Raw genomic sequence first — 14,895 nt, forward strand, 5'->3', positions numbered from 1 at the left:
AATTTTTTACCTAATGCGGCCAGCAGCGTACAACTAAAAAATAAATAAATAAGCGGTAACACAACATTTCACCAACGGCTGCTTGATTTTAACATTGTATAATGATAACACAATTTCTTACCTAATGCGGCCAGCAGCGTACAACTAAAAAATAAATAAACAAGCGGTAACACAATATTTCACCACAACGGTACCAGCACTCTACAGAAACAACTCAACAGCGGGAAAAACTTCTGGTGCTTTTAACACTGGTTAACAATAATAACAGTTTTCCCATCAGGCTAAAACCAGTGGACGTTCAAATGTTTTTTCTGCTGTTAAGTGTGATGACATCTACCTGAGACAACGAATGCAGGTAGGCATTGACTGACAGTGACGGAGTGCCAAATGAACAGCATTTTCCTTGCAGTGCCCTAACCGGCATGTCTTTAGATGTAACCGTCCACTTTTGAAAGAGCGTTCCTTGCTAGTCATCACCAGTCGCAGACACCGGCCCTGAACGCTTTTCATTTTTCCCTTTTAAGTTACCATCCCATACAAAGTTCGCTTTGTGCTTCAAATGACCAGACTTCGGCTGCGATGGCGGTTCAGATTCTAGAAGCACGTGACGCAGGCAGCGAGCCAAAGTGCACAGCAGTGGCAGTAGTCCCTCAAGTATGTCCTGTACATGATGGTTTGCACAACTTTGTGGGCAGTCAACTGTAACGCAAATTCGTCAACACGTCACCTACAGCACAACCTAAACGACGTCGGTTAACCAAATGCAGGCACGGTACCGCCACCGACAGCTCAGCGGACGTAGAAATAAACAGGGTCGGGGAGAAGTTACAGTTTGCGCCCAATGCGAAACAATGCCCGTTCACATACATCGTCGCAGTCGAGGGGCGGGCGTATCAAAACCTCAGCCAGAAGTGTGCATCGAATGTCGAGTTCTTCCATCATCTCCAGAAATGTACTGTCAAACTGCTTGGCACGGTCGACAGTCCCGCTACAGACTCCTGCAGGCTGCCCAGGGGGCGTGACTCGCCAGAAAAGCCCTCATCCCGATGGGGAACAAGGAGAGAAGAGAGAAAGGAAAAAAAAGTTCTATAAAATGGAGAGGAAGGAGCCAAAACGGATTGCACACCTCCCCCAACGACTACTCGTAAAGAGACCCTGTGCATTCTACAGGGACATGGGCAGGCTGTTGCGCGCGATGTCGCAGCTGCAGTAGGGGCACTTGGTCGTAACGGTGGCACACGTGCCGCACAGCACCAGGTGATTGCAGGGAAGCACCGCCACACTGCGGTTTTGCTGTTGGCATACCAGGCACTTGCTTTTGCACTGTTGCTGGTACAGAACCTGCAAAGAAGGCGCGACATGGCACCGGAAAGTGAAGAACACGCAGGAGTGAAAGGTGGGTAAAGTCTTTTAGCAAATAACAGAAAGACAATACGGTATTGCCGTACTGCTCCTTTTTTTCTCTCGGATTGTGCTTTCGCCACTGTTAGTGAGGCCGTCATTCAGGTGGTGCATTGTCACTGGAATTGGGAGTTGCTTAAGCACAACTAGTGACAAGGAGGTGCTCTGTGGTGATATGACACCACATCTCCATAACTTGCTAAAAGACTCCCGATATCAAGCAATGAGTGGGTTCAAGCAAGGAGAAGAGGCGCACCTTGTCGACGGCGTCCAAGTCGGCACGCAGCTGTTCCTGGAGCAGGCGCAGCTGGGAGGCCGGCAGCTTCTCGAGCTCCTGCAGCCGCAGGGGCCCGAAGCCAGTTGCCCGCCCAGACGCCAGGGCCTCCAGCTCCTTCTGCAGCAGAGCCATCTGACCAAGGGCCTGGGAGCACGCGATTGAGGGGAGTACCCAGTGTAAACATCCAGGACGCTTTAGGGGTTTACGCTGAGGCTATCCCCAATAGTTATGGGGGAAATCCTCATTTCGATTATCTGGGACTGTCTAGGCGAATACAACTGCAATCATTTAACACACTTGAGGAGAACGAACATCCAGTGTGATCCTCCAGCACAATTAAGGGAAACAATGCCACTGTCCATAATCATTAGCGAGAAAATCACGTTTTATCTTGAGTATCTAGGGGAATACCGTAAGCAAGCATCTAGGATGACTAAGGGAAATATTAGTATGAAATTCGAGACAATTAGGTAGAATATCCCATGTGAACATTGCAGACAATCAAGGAAGGTATATTACAATTATACACAATTGTTATAAGAAAAAATCCTGTTTTTGTTACCTTGACTGTCTGGGGGATTATCCCATGAGAACGTTCAACATGATCAAGGCGACTATTTAGCCTGACCACCCAGAATTATTCAAGTATTTTAATAAGAAAAAAAAACTCGGTGTGATTACCTTGAATCATCAAGGAGAATATAAGTGTGAATATATAGCATGGTAAAGAGGGATATACAAGATGATCATCCGGTCGATTAAAAAAACTTGAAAAAAGGCTCTCTTAGCCCCCTAACTGCTCTATTTTTTTGTAAAGTTTCCCGACCAAAAGGGCATATTTTTTATTGCCGATTTCGTATCCGATTGTACTAAAAAGTAGCTAGTCGATGTTGGAAAAATATTTGTACCACATACTTGGTCAAATCAACACAATGAAGTTTATTTCTGAACAATACATAGAAAACCAGCCACATGCTGCTAAATATATATAAACCTCATATTCAAAAAATGTTCCAGGCGCCACATCTCTTTTCCCTTGAGTAGGCTAAGCACCCTTGGGCTATCTCCCTCGTGAAGATTTGGGACTGGGTTGTAAATTTCACAATGTGGAATAACGCAAAGCGGCTTCACTGGCGGGCACTCGTGATGCTCACTTCCCAGCTGTCTTCATCATCACCAGAGAGGCCGCTCAGTTTGCCGTCATCGTTGTGTTTACTTGCGGACGCAAGATCTGTATTCGAATAATCACTGCTCGAGGAGTATGACGAAAATGAGAAGCTTCTTTCTAGTGTTCACGGGCCAGCTATGCATGGGTTGCTGCCACCGCATGCAGTCCTTCCGGACGAAAACCGCGTTCCTGCCACAGGAGAAAACTAAATCCATGAGCAAATGCTGCCATCTAGTGGATGGCATGCAATGTAAGCCGTAAGCATGCGCTTCTCGGCCTGACCACAAGGAGGAGTACCTATTCTGCAAGGATGAGTTCTGCTCATCTAAAGCATCTAACTCTTTCGCTACCGTGGGAAAAACGTTTTTACTAGGTGTAAAAAACATTTTTTTTAGGCTAGATACTAGTGCTTTATTTGAATTCTTGGATACTAAACTGTAGCTAAAAGAATGTTCTGTCCAAAAACATAAGCATTGCATATATATTTATTACACATATTAAGAAAAAAATGTTTATAGTGAAAAGTTTATACAGTAATTATACAATTAACACTTTAATGGGACCCTGAAACAGTTTTGACGATTTTTTTACAAACACATTGGGCCAGTTTAGAGACTGATTTGAGTTCTCTGCAGAAGCTGTGTAATTTATTACAACACTGCAAAGCTGCGAATTGCTTCGGATCGCTGCGATTCGGCCAAACACGTTTTCAACCGCCCATACACCAAGCGACAAGCTCTGCCCCACTGACGTGATCGTTTCCAGCTGATCCGATTGGCTGTGGAACACGCAGCAGACTGCCGGTATCGGATCGGCGGCGGGACTTACACGTATGCGGTCTCGCGCCACATCGTGACGCAGGCACCGTGAAGGCGGAGCTTAGCCCCCAGCGCTCAGAGGAAGAGTTGAGGGAAGTTGAGGGTGAAAGGTGGAGCGGAGGAGGAAGGTACTTTTTTAGTACTCGTAGCTCCGTTAATAATGAGTGTTTCGATTGAACTCTGGTGCCAATAATTTGTTCCAGTAGTGGTCTAATCAAAAACGGAATGTGAAAAAAACCGTTTCAGGGACCCTTTAAAAGGGAGGTCAACATAAAAATAGAGATGTTAAAAATAATTCCAGACATACAATTTGTATCTTCTTATGTTGGAAAAACGTAGTGCAAGTTAAAAAAATTATTGCCAAAAACTGTTCTTCCCACAAAAAAACAAAGTGAGGGTGCAGCAGTAGATGGGTAATCCTGTGCAGCTCGCCATCACAGACGGGGTCTGTCAGCTCAGAGCCCATGACACTTGAAAAAATAAAGAACGAAAAAAAAAATCGCTTCTGGGCATAATCTTCAAAGAAGTAAGGTATTCTACATTTTGTATTTTAGTCTTATTGATGTTTATTGTTATATTGTTTATCGTTTTCTCTTTACTTATGATACCCACCCCTCATGTAATGTCCCTCAGGACCCTTGAGGTACCAATAAATAAATAAATAAATAAATAAATAAATAAGTATTCAAGGCGAGATGAGGGTTCCAATGCACTTCATCACTTGATTGGAACTGAAGTTCCCCCACGAACCATCTTTATCCGTGTATGTCTGCCTCTCAAAAATACGCATCCACACATATTTGTTGGTGTAGTCGCAGATCATGCTAGTCAGCTGTGTAGTGAAAGACAGCTGGAAGAAATAAACGGCCCGAACAAAGCGCCGTGCGTTATGCTGGAGCGCACCTCCGACTTTGACCCCCGTGTTTCGTCTCGAAAGAAACTGCACACGCTTGATAGATGCCGGCAAGGAATGATGTCCGTAGGACGTCGAGACCCCCAAAATGAGTAAAATTGCTGTGAGTACACGCTCCATCACCTATTAATCAGACAACTACTAATTAGACAACAAAATGGGCACCACACATACAGTTGTCACTCAATCGCTCATAGTTGCAGTTTGACTTGCCACATCCTAGTCATCTGCGCGGAAATTTGATGTGTCAACATCTTTTCCCGGCTCCCTGCTGCCAATTTAATCTTCAAAATGTGCTGTTGATGCGCCTAACTCTCGAGATATGCGTTGTTTTTTAGGAACGTCGACAGGCAAAAACGATGCCATGATCGTGGCGCTCACACAACAACCCAAAACTTTAAGGGGGGGCGCGGCAAGTAAAGTGCCGATTTTGGTCAAAATATGCGATTTTCTGATTTATTTTTTTTCGTAATCTTCAGACCTTCAACTTCCTTGTTCTAAAATATTACAGCGAAACGTGCGCTACAAATCCCGCAAATAGTGTTTTTGCCGAGGCTAGTCGCCGAAAAGTGCGAAAAAAAAGCCCCTGAAACGGTGTTGTTCACGCCGCACAAACGCGCCAAGTTGTTGACCGTGGGCCGCCATTTTGGTAGCTTTGGAAAGAGGAGAGAGCCGGCTTCCCGATGGTCGCGGTCTCGTATTTCGCCGAGTGAAAATAAAAGCGCGAGGAGCAAGTAAAAAAACGAAAACGAAGAACGGCAATTGGCTGCGCGGGTCACGTGGTAGCAGGCGCGACCTCTTACTGGTCAAAGCTGCGCCGCGCACTTTGGCAACCTTGGAAGCGCGAGCGCATCTGCGGCCGCCGTGTCGAGAATCATCCGGCGTGCGCTTCGTTTTTTGCCAGTTTGCTGTTTTTGTGATAGTTCGCGTGCTTTTTTTACCAAGCTTTGTTTACATCGGTGGTCTCTTCTGAGTGCTTGCTCATACTGCGGTGCTATGTTGTCGCAAAAAAAGTTCCGGAGCGTCCACAAGTACGGCAAGCGTCGGAAAGCTTGGAACAAAGGGCAGACGACTGCGGCTGCCGTCCCAGTCGCAGTTCCGGACGGAGCATGCTCTTCAAGCGTCACGGAGCCTCTACTCAGACCCTTCGCTGATTGTTGTGAGGCCGAGAGTGTGGAAGGTGCCACATCGTCGTATGTCAGACCGCCGGATGCCGTCGACCGTGATGGACGCTCTCGCGAACCCGATTGCGGTGGCATCGCGTCGGCAGCCGTTGCAACTCCGGGCGTGCGCGCGTCGAACATTCTATCGCGAGTTTCGGCCCAGATTCCGAGCAGTGAAGAAATCGCGCAGCGGGCGCAGACAAGGCGGGATGTTTTGGATGCCGTAGCATCGAAGTCCGCTTCAAAGCGGAAGCTCGAGCTTCTGAACGAAGGCTGCGACGAAAATGACGGCGGTAAGGACTCCACATTCTTCATTGTAAATAAGAAGATGCTGAACGGTCTGCTTTCGTCAGTAAAGTGCAACAAGTGCGACGAAGGGTCGATACGCCTCGAGACTACGCACTGCCTTGGACTCGCGGCGAGGATGGAACTTTTTTGTGACAATTGTGACATAGTGAACAGTGCGTGGTCGTCCCCGAGGTGCTCCGGGCAACAAAAAACGAACCCCTTTGAGGTAAACGTGCGTGCTTTGAGGGCTGTGCAGTCAGTTGGCAGAAAACAATCTGCCATAAATGACATTTTTTCTGCGATGGACATTTCGCATCGAGCACTGCACCACAATCCTACCAGAGACTGCAAAGGAAGTACAGCCACCCTGCCACCACATCAGCTGCCACCCGCATTGAAGCAGAAAGTGCACAGAAGGTGCATGACATTTACAAGGACCTAGGAGGAGTGCCAGGCAACATTGACGTCATTTACGACGGCACGTGGATGACGAGGGGGCACAGAAGTCATATTGGCGTGGGCTGTGTAATCGAGTTGTACACAGGCTTGGTCTTGGACCACTGTGTCCTGTCCAACTACTGCCAAGGCTGTGCTGTTGGCCCCAAGCCTGGTGACGACAACTATGAGGAGTGGCTTGAGAAACACAAGCCACAGTGCCAAAAGAACACCGATGCTAATGCAGGCCAAATGGAAGTAGAAGCAGCGAGGATCATGTTTGAAAGATCGTTTACCAAGTACAAGCTTCGATACATCAATGTGCTCTGCGACGGTGACAGCCGTACGTACCTTGCCCTCACGCAAGACAAGGTGTATGGCTACATGTTGATTAAGAAACAGGAGTGTGTGAACCATGTGAAAAAAAGAATGGGCACTTCCTTGCGCAACCTTCTTGATGAGCACAAATCCAAAGGCCGAGGACTGAGCATGGGTGGCAAAGGCCGGCTGACGCAGGGCCTTATAAAGAAGTTGACGAATTATTATGGCTGGGCCATTAAGAGCCACCCCAACGATGTTCCTAGCATGGAGAGGGCCATCATGGCCACTTATTACCATGTAACATCCACAGACCAGGATCCACACCACGACCTGTGCCCAAGTGGGACTGACTCCTGGTGCCCGCACAATCAGGCATTGGCCAAGGGAGAGCCGCTGCCGCCTCACAAACATAAACTGCCCCCTCACGTGCGAGTGGCACTGCTGCCAATCTACAAGCGCCTCTCGAACAAAGAGCTCCTTGAAAGGTGTGCGCAGGGAAAAACCCAGAACGCTGTGGAGAGTATGAACAGCCTCATTTGGTCACTCCAGTCCAAGAGCCAGTTCGCCTCCCTTCGAAGTGTGGAAAGTGCAGTTGCAGATGCAGTCTGCCGTTTCAATGGTGGCTGCAAGAGTGCGCTGCAAGAGATCACTGCTCAACTGGGCTTCAATCCAGGAGACTGCTCTTTGCGGCGAGCAGCCGAAAAGGATGCCAAAAGGGTAAAGAGGGCTCAAAAGGCGCATTGTTCCACGACAAAGAAGCGCAAAACTGGGTTGCGCTCTACAGAGGCCAAGGCCACAGCATCTCAGGATTACTGCCCAGGAGGATTCTGAGTGTTTTAGGCATGTTGTGAACTTCCAAACAAGAGTGAACTTTCAAAGTCAGTTTTCTCAACTCTTGATTTTCGCCTATGTGCCTTCGCTAGAACATCTGTCATTTTCTAACAAAGACTGATAGAGTCGTTCCGTTTTTTGCACTAGGCTCAGGAGGCCTTTAGCAGTGCAATAAAGCTTTATCTCTCTTCTTACTCATCATTTAAAATTTTTAGAACACATTTTATAATTACTGCGATGTGTGCGCAAAACAACATCCATGTTTTGGAAATTTTATTTATGGTTACAAGAACTAGAAAAATCAACTAATAGCTTCTTTGCACAAGTTGATGCTTTGGGAACATAATAATATGAAAAAATAATTTCATTTAGCAATAATTATCTCTTTAAGTGTGAAGAGCATTAATTAGTATAATTATGCTTGTAACTCAAAAAGTACAAGAGGTATTTGAAAACGGTTTTCATATTTGGAATCCTCACAATCATCCACATACACACACCAAGTTTCATCACAAACAGTACATTAATAAAAAAATTAGTTTTACTTGCCACGTCCCCCCTTAAGCGACCAGGGACGAATCTCGTGCGTTTTGTACTTTCTTACCTAGATGGCGCTAGGAAACCCCAAACTCCGCAAGCATGCAAAATTAAACTTGAAATGCATCTTCCAATGTGAACAATTTGAATAGGTGCAGTAGCAAAAGAGTTAAGGGGTTAACATAAGCATTATGTTACTTGTATAGTTCTTTCACACTCTGAATGTTTTTGTTTATCATTGAAAATAGTACAGTGCTCAATGATTGAAATGTGAAAACTTGAGGGCTAAGTAATCAGCACAACTCGTTTTCAGCATGTACAGCTTGAGACTGATCAGTTTTGGCACGAACCTTACATCAGACCAGCATCACATATAGCAGTCAGATTTGCAGGGAAAAGACGCAGTTATCACTAGCAATAGCTCATAGCACTCAGTCACACTAATAAAAACCATGCTTAAGCCTCTGAATAGCGTACATCTGAAAGATTCTAAATGTTTACAGGTAAACGAGTTTGCTAGAAGCAGTTTGACTGACTTCACAAAAAAATAAACGCACCTCATCTCGCTGGCACTCGGCCATCTTTTCCCTATGCTTGGCCTCTTCCACTTCTCGCTTCCATGCCTCGTACACCTGCCAAGAAAACAAAGCAGGGGCAATAGGTTACACTGCGTCAAGACTGAAACATCTACCCCCACCAGCATTGAGTTCAGGATATTGACGTCTTAATCTCGAAAGAAGCCGCTAGTATAATACTGACCCACCCAAACCCCATTTAAAACGAACAGTGGGGCCCAGCACCTCACAAAGTGGTTCAGATGGCACAGGCAAACTGAACGAACCTGATTTTGTGCCGGCCTTTGATCACAAAGTACACTCACGGCTCGCGCCTGCACCAGGCCTTCCTCCCACGACCCCGGCATGGGCTGGTGCAGCCCCGGTGGCGCCTTGGGGGCCATGCGGTCATCCCAGAGCAAGTGTGACGACGATGGGGAGGACAGCGCCCCCTGGCTGAAGTCGTACATGCCCGGGAAGCCCGAGTATTTAGGTCCTGAAAAGGAGCCTGGTCCACCCGAGTGGCTGTAGAACGCAGCAGCCGCCTGCGCAAGAAAGTTTGGACCGTGTGATTGCATGATCGACCATGATACACGTATACAAACAGCAAGAGAAAGACAGAATGAAATTGATTGATGAGATATAGAAGGCTGATACTGACTGGTGGATAGACAGACTGAATGATAGACGTATAAACAGATGGACAAACAGTTTAGACAGGTTCGCTGAGATTGAAGCATAGATAAATGGCTAGATAGATCAACCAATAGCGACTAAAATATAATATTCAGATAAAATATAATATTCAGATAGATGAATAAATAGTGCAGGTACACAACAGCGGACCACAATTAAGAAAACACACACCAGCTGTTTTGTGAATCTTTGCGAATTCCCGGCCAAAACACATCTCTAGTAAGTTCTATGCGCTCTGTCCTATCTCTCTGCTTTTTCTTCCTTCTAAAACATTCCCTCGCACAAAGAAAGAATATTTGTTTCAAAAATTTCTAGAATAACATCACATATGGGATCTTTCGTGCACTTGGCCGTGATCTCTCCTACAAAATAGGCTGTGTCAAGCATTATCTTGGTCTTTGGTAGTCTCCTTTTTGACCAATCTGCAAACATTACTATCCGCTTCTTCCCATAAAATCTCTCACTTTCACTACACTCTTCCAGACTACCGTCGTATCTGCATCATATTCTCTTAACACAATTGCTCGTCGGCTATTTACTTTCCCTTCTACTATTGGCACATTGCTATCTGTCCACATGCCCCTCGCTATGCTAACGACCTCTACTTTCTCTTCCCACCTTACTCACATGCACTATTCTCTTTGCCGGACCTCGACTTGCATTAATTGGCTTTGTGTCCTCTTTTCTCGCATAGCTAGCAGATTGCAGCTGTTCCCTGTCGACTGCCACTCGTTCGGCAATTCATGGCTACATGCCCTAGTCGATTGCACAGGAAACATCACTGCTGTGCTCTTGCCTTACTCCTCGGAGCTTCAGTTACGTGCTCTCTTTCCTCAGGGTTGTCGCTCAACAATGGAACGTCCTTAGAGTTCGCCAGATTTCCGCGTCAACTCAGTGCCCTGTGCTGTGTCGACACTTGGTCGAGTTCTTCGACAACGTTCACCTTTGGATCCTAGAGTCATGTCCTTTTCTGCCGAACGAGCCGCTCGGCCTCATTGCCAGGATGGTTGTGGTCTTCGTCGTCTTCTACCGCTCAGTTAGGCTTCGCCTAACTCATCAATGGCGTCGTGACTGTGGTGCGGGTTGCATCCGTTCTGGCTCGAAGTGTAAGAGCTGTAGGCCCACGAGGAACTGCGGTGAAACGTTGCGGCAAGTCCAGGCAGCCTCACTGGAGTCTTCCAAGATAGACAGCCACTTCCCGAGCGTCTTCGCCGACGGCCTCGGAACCGGGCGGCACTACTGCTTCCATCACTGACCTTCCTGATCTTCACAGTTTCCACAGGGAGCGGGAGTGACGTTGACCTCTCAAGCCCGGATGTCGACTGTGGCGCTGCGCTCAAATCTCTTGGGACATTTCACGCGCGCGCGTTGGGAGTCGGAGATCTCTTCGGGACATCGAAGAGTGAGCACATGTTTTTTTTCGTCCGTCGGCTTCCTTTGTTTGGAGCTCCCTCGGACTAGTCAACGGCGCCTTGCGCTCGCGGCGAATGCTCACCTTTCGTTGCACGTTTCAAACGCTAGGCCAGAAAGCGGTGCGGTGTCTCCGCGCGTGGTCCTACTACGCTGACCCGTACCTCTCGAAGCCAGCGCGGGTGGATTTTACCCTCGCTCGAACGATCGGGCCCTGTTGCCCCCGATATTGAGAGCAACGCAGCATAGTCGCGAGGGTCCGGTTTCTCTCAGCGGCGTGTCACCATGAATCTATTTTGCCCGCGGAGACGTGCTCGCGGCACCGTTGGTGTTGTACTTTTCCCCCATGGCGGGGATAAGCCTCGTTTGCTTTCCCGCCGACTTTTGCAATGGGCGCTGTACTGCATTTTGGTGCTGCAACTTGTTTGAGAGCCGTACTGTGTACTTGCTAGCTGCGCTTGGCGCCTTGGCTGTTCGGACACTCGTGTGTAGCGGCGTTACGTCACGTGAGGCAATGGTGAACGCAGCCCTGCGGCTTGCTAAGACCGAACTCACGCTAGTGGCCGTACTCGTTTGGGATACGTGTACACTACAACCTCACCTTGTCCATCGTGTGGTCGTGACTGGACTGCAGGCCGAGGCTGTGGGGAAGGGATCCCACGGGGGGCGACAAGTTCCCCAATCTCCGATTGCAGTGCATGCCGCTCGCCCCCGGAATGTTCATAGGCGCTGAACTTCCCAGTAAACCTGCACAAATAAGATGAGGGGCCCATCGTTCCCTTGAAGTGAATGCTTTGAAAGAAATCCAGAAAGAAAACAAAAAATCAGTCTAGGGTATGAATGAAAATAGCATTGCTGTGCTGTACTAACAATAGGATTGCCAACACAGGAAAACACTAAACACTCCCCCAACATTGACCATCATTTAGCAAACACTAACAATAGTTATACACTTAGACCTCATAATAACAAAGTTGCATCTGATGCGAAAATAAGTTCGTTACATCCGAGAATTCGTAGTAATGAAATATTTCTAGTCCAATCTATTGCAAGAATATTCTTCATTTACTTCGATATAACCAATATTTCGTTACATCCAGATTCATTATATCAAGGCCTGAGTGTAGTGGTGCACTTTTAATGCACTTTTAATTGTGATAAGGGCCTGCTTTAATTGTGCTTTAATATTTGCCTACCTGAACTTGTAAGTCCTTGCGTTATCGACGTGCTCACAGGGTTGGAATCATTTTCTAAATCCTTGTCTATAGAGGCCTCGACGTTGATGTCTTCCAGACTAAGGTCGTCAAGTGCTACACCTGCAACGAGAACGAGAGAGACATTCTTGCATTCTTGGGTGAAGCCACGCGAGTGAAACGGTTCAACTGTCCAACAAACGATTCAACTCACCGACGACGGATTCTACAGTGTTTGTCGAGTGGTAGAAAGAGGACGAGGAAGAGGCTGTCGACGTCATCGGTGGCGGCGTGAGTCCGTGCACGAGCCAGACGTCCTGTTTGAGTCGCGCCTTTTCCAAGGGGTCCGCCATAGGCTCGTTGTCAATGGCCTTGAGCTGTTTCCGAATGCTCGCCTAGAAGGCAATAAGACACACCACTCAGAATATGGCCCGCGTTCCAACACTGGTATGAACCAAGAGATGGATTTAGAAATGCACATTGGTGCAATGTGCACTCTTAGTATCCATAGCCCACAAAACAAAAAGGCTCCTCATCTCTGCATCCTTGCTTTGTATGCGGGGCTCCGAGGTCAGTCTTCAGCAGCTCTCTCTACAGTAGGCTTTTCTTTCCATACAAGATTTCCACCATCAATAGCAATCTCACCAAAACTAATTACAGTCCTCGTCAGAGCTCGACAAAGCTAATGTTCAATTTCTGTTGGGCTCCATGCTGTCAAATGCCCGAAAACCTGGATAATCTGGATTTGGTATGCCATCTGAATGCACCATAACTGATGACAAATATCCAAGTGTATACTACTAATCCTAAATTAATTAGAGATTATGATCTGCTAATCCTAACAAATTAAGAAGTGTGTTCTCAACCAGTGATGGATTAGCGTGTGTGCCCTGCTAATAGATGATAGATTAACAAGTACATCCTGCAAATCAAGAATGAATCAGCAAGTATGCTCTGCTAATGCATGATGGATTAGCACGTGTGCCCTACTAATTTATAAGACTACCGCATATGCAGGAGAGTGGTAAATTGGGCCAGTTGGTGCTGGTTTGCGGTGTAACTGCATGAAAAACGGCCTTGTTCTTGTTTGTGATTTTTTTCCTACCGTGTTCTCACCTGTTTTTTGCACAGTTACACTATGTACAACAAGTATATCCTGCTAATACAGAATGAATTATCAAGTACACTTTGCTAATTCCCACTATATTAACAGGTTGTGCTAATCCGTGATGGACTAGCATCTTTGTCCTGCAAATCCAGAATAAATCGGACACTGGCAAACGTCCTCATCAGCAAAGAGAGGACTCACCTCGCGGTCCTCTCGTTCGGAGCCCGGCGCCTTCTGGTGCAGCGGTAACGACTCGGACGAGTGGTTAGTGGAAGAACTATACGAGCGCGGCCGGCCAATCGGGTTGGGCAATGGGTTGCTACAATCATTCGCTTGCGCGGCATACCAAGCCTTTTCCCCTAAAGATGCCTGAAAGAAAGAAAACGTCCTTGGCTAAGCACTCAGACCAGCCCATTGGCATATAATGTTGTCCAACTTCTCTTTCTTTTACAAAGGTACCTCTTACTGGCCAAGTGTGTGATCAAGGCACATTTACTAAGCTACATAACTCTACACAGCATTTCTTCTGCAATATGGTGCATCGTGCATTTGAATACAACTGCAGAGCTATAACATACAACGCTTGCGCGGCATACCAAGCCTTTTCCCCTAAAGATGTCTGAAAGAAAGAAAACGTCCTTGGCTAAGCACTCAGACCAGTCCATTGGCATATAATGTTGTCCAACTTTTCTTTCTTTTACAAAGGTACCTTTTACTGGCCAAGTGTGTGATCAAGGCACATTTACTAAGCTACATAACTTTACACAGCATTTCTTCTGCAATATGGTGCATCGTGCATTTGAATATAACTGCAGAGCTACAACATACAATTAATTTTTATAATAAGAGCATTAGGCACCATTTGCAGGCCATCTTACCCAAATTACTTAATATAAATATAATCACACTAACATACTATTCCTAACGTGTTTGCACACTTATTATGGTCTAGTGCAGCCTGAATTCCGTTACCATGTGCAGGGTCAAAATATGCCCCTGCAACATTACCCGGACCAACCAACACAAGAAAGCTCAACCATGAAAAGAACACGCATTCTCATCATAATGTTACCACCCCTTACAGAATGTTAACACTGTCAGGTTGGAGGACATTTCATCCCATGCCCCCATAAACCTAATTGCTTCCATGACGGAGTAATTACAGTTAGACGTGTCAAAATAGAAAAGCTGTCTTAACGTACCTTGAATATTTGAAACCTCTGTCCTATTCATATTGTCGATCAAGAACTACACTGTTACAAACACTGCTGCTTCTCTTTGCAGCCCGATAAAATTGGCTATGTTTTTTTCCCACCCGTGGCTTGATCGTTTCTACTGTCAGCGGTACGCACAAGTTGCGGCTGTCCCACATTTTCAAATCCAAGTTGACCGTCAGCTTCCCTCAACTTAATGTTTTTTTTAAGGCTGAAGGCAATTAAATAAACATTTATCCCTCTGCTGCAACATCAAATAAGAATGTGATGTTTTAATTATTATTTGCAAGGTTGCCATTAGGCCAGTTGCAGTTTACTACCCAAAACAAAGAATGCATCACATTTAACTAAACAGAAACATTGTCGACGAAGTATGGAAGCAAGTCAATGAGTATTGCAGAACCATTGATGATCAATACAGTCAATCATTCGATCATAGTGCGACAATGGAAAGTAAACAGTCATTTTCATAAGGTATCATACAGGGATTAAACAAACAAGCTTCTTTCATTCAATGAAGTGCAATAAAGATTAGTAGAGCAGTCCATGTATTGAACAGGGTAACTTG

General features: G+C 46.3%; 1 protein-coding gene across 2 annotated transcripts in view; it reads right to left on the reverse strand.

The window, feature by feature from the left end:
- Nucleotides 1-751: 751 nt before the first annotated feature.
- The window catches only part of unk (RING finger protein unk), a 34,183-nt gene continuing 20,039 nt past the window's right edge, over nt 752-14,895 (reverse strand). For both annotated transcript variants that reach the window (XM_037431029.2, XM_037431028.2), the window contains 8 exons: nt 13,315-13,482; nt 12,220-12,400; nt 12,009-12,128; nt 11,414-11,559; nt 9,033-9,251; nt 8,710-8,784; nt 1,658-1,822; nt 752-1,341 (listed from right to left, as the gene is read on the reverse strand). In XM_037431029.2, the coding sequence (XP_037286926.2) occupies nt 1,165-1,341; nt 1,658-1,822; nt 8,710-8,784; nt 9,033-9,251; nt 11,414-11,559; nt 12,009-12,128; nt 12,220-12,400; nt 13,315-13,482 (1,251 nt within the window). In that variant the 3' untranslated portion in view covers nt 752-1,164. The remainder of the gene's footprint in view (nt 1,342-1,657; nt 1,823-8,709; nt 8,785-9,032; nt 9,252-11,413; nt 11,560-12,008; nt 12,129-12,219; nt 12,401-13,314; nt 13,483-14,895) is intronic.

Source organism: Rhipicephalus microplus, chromosome 7, assembly GCF_043290135.1.
Source record: "Rhipicephalus microplus isolate Deutch F79 chromosome 7, USDA_Rmic, whole genome shotgun sequence".
NCBI lineage: Eukaryota > Metazoa > Arthropoda > Arachnida > Ixodida > Ixodidae > Rhipicephalus > Rhipicephalus microplus.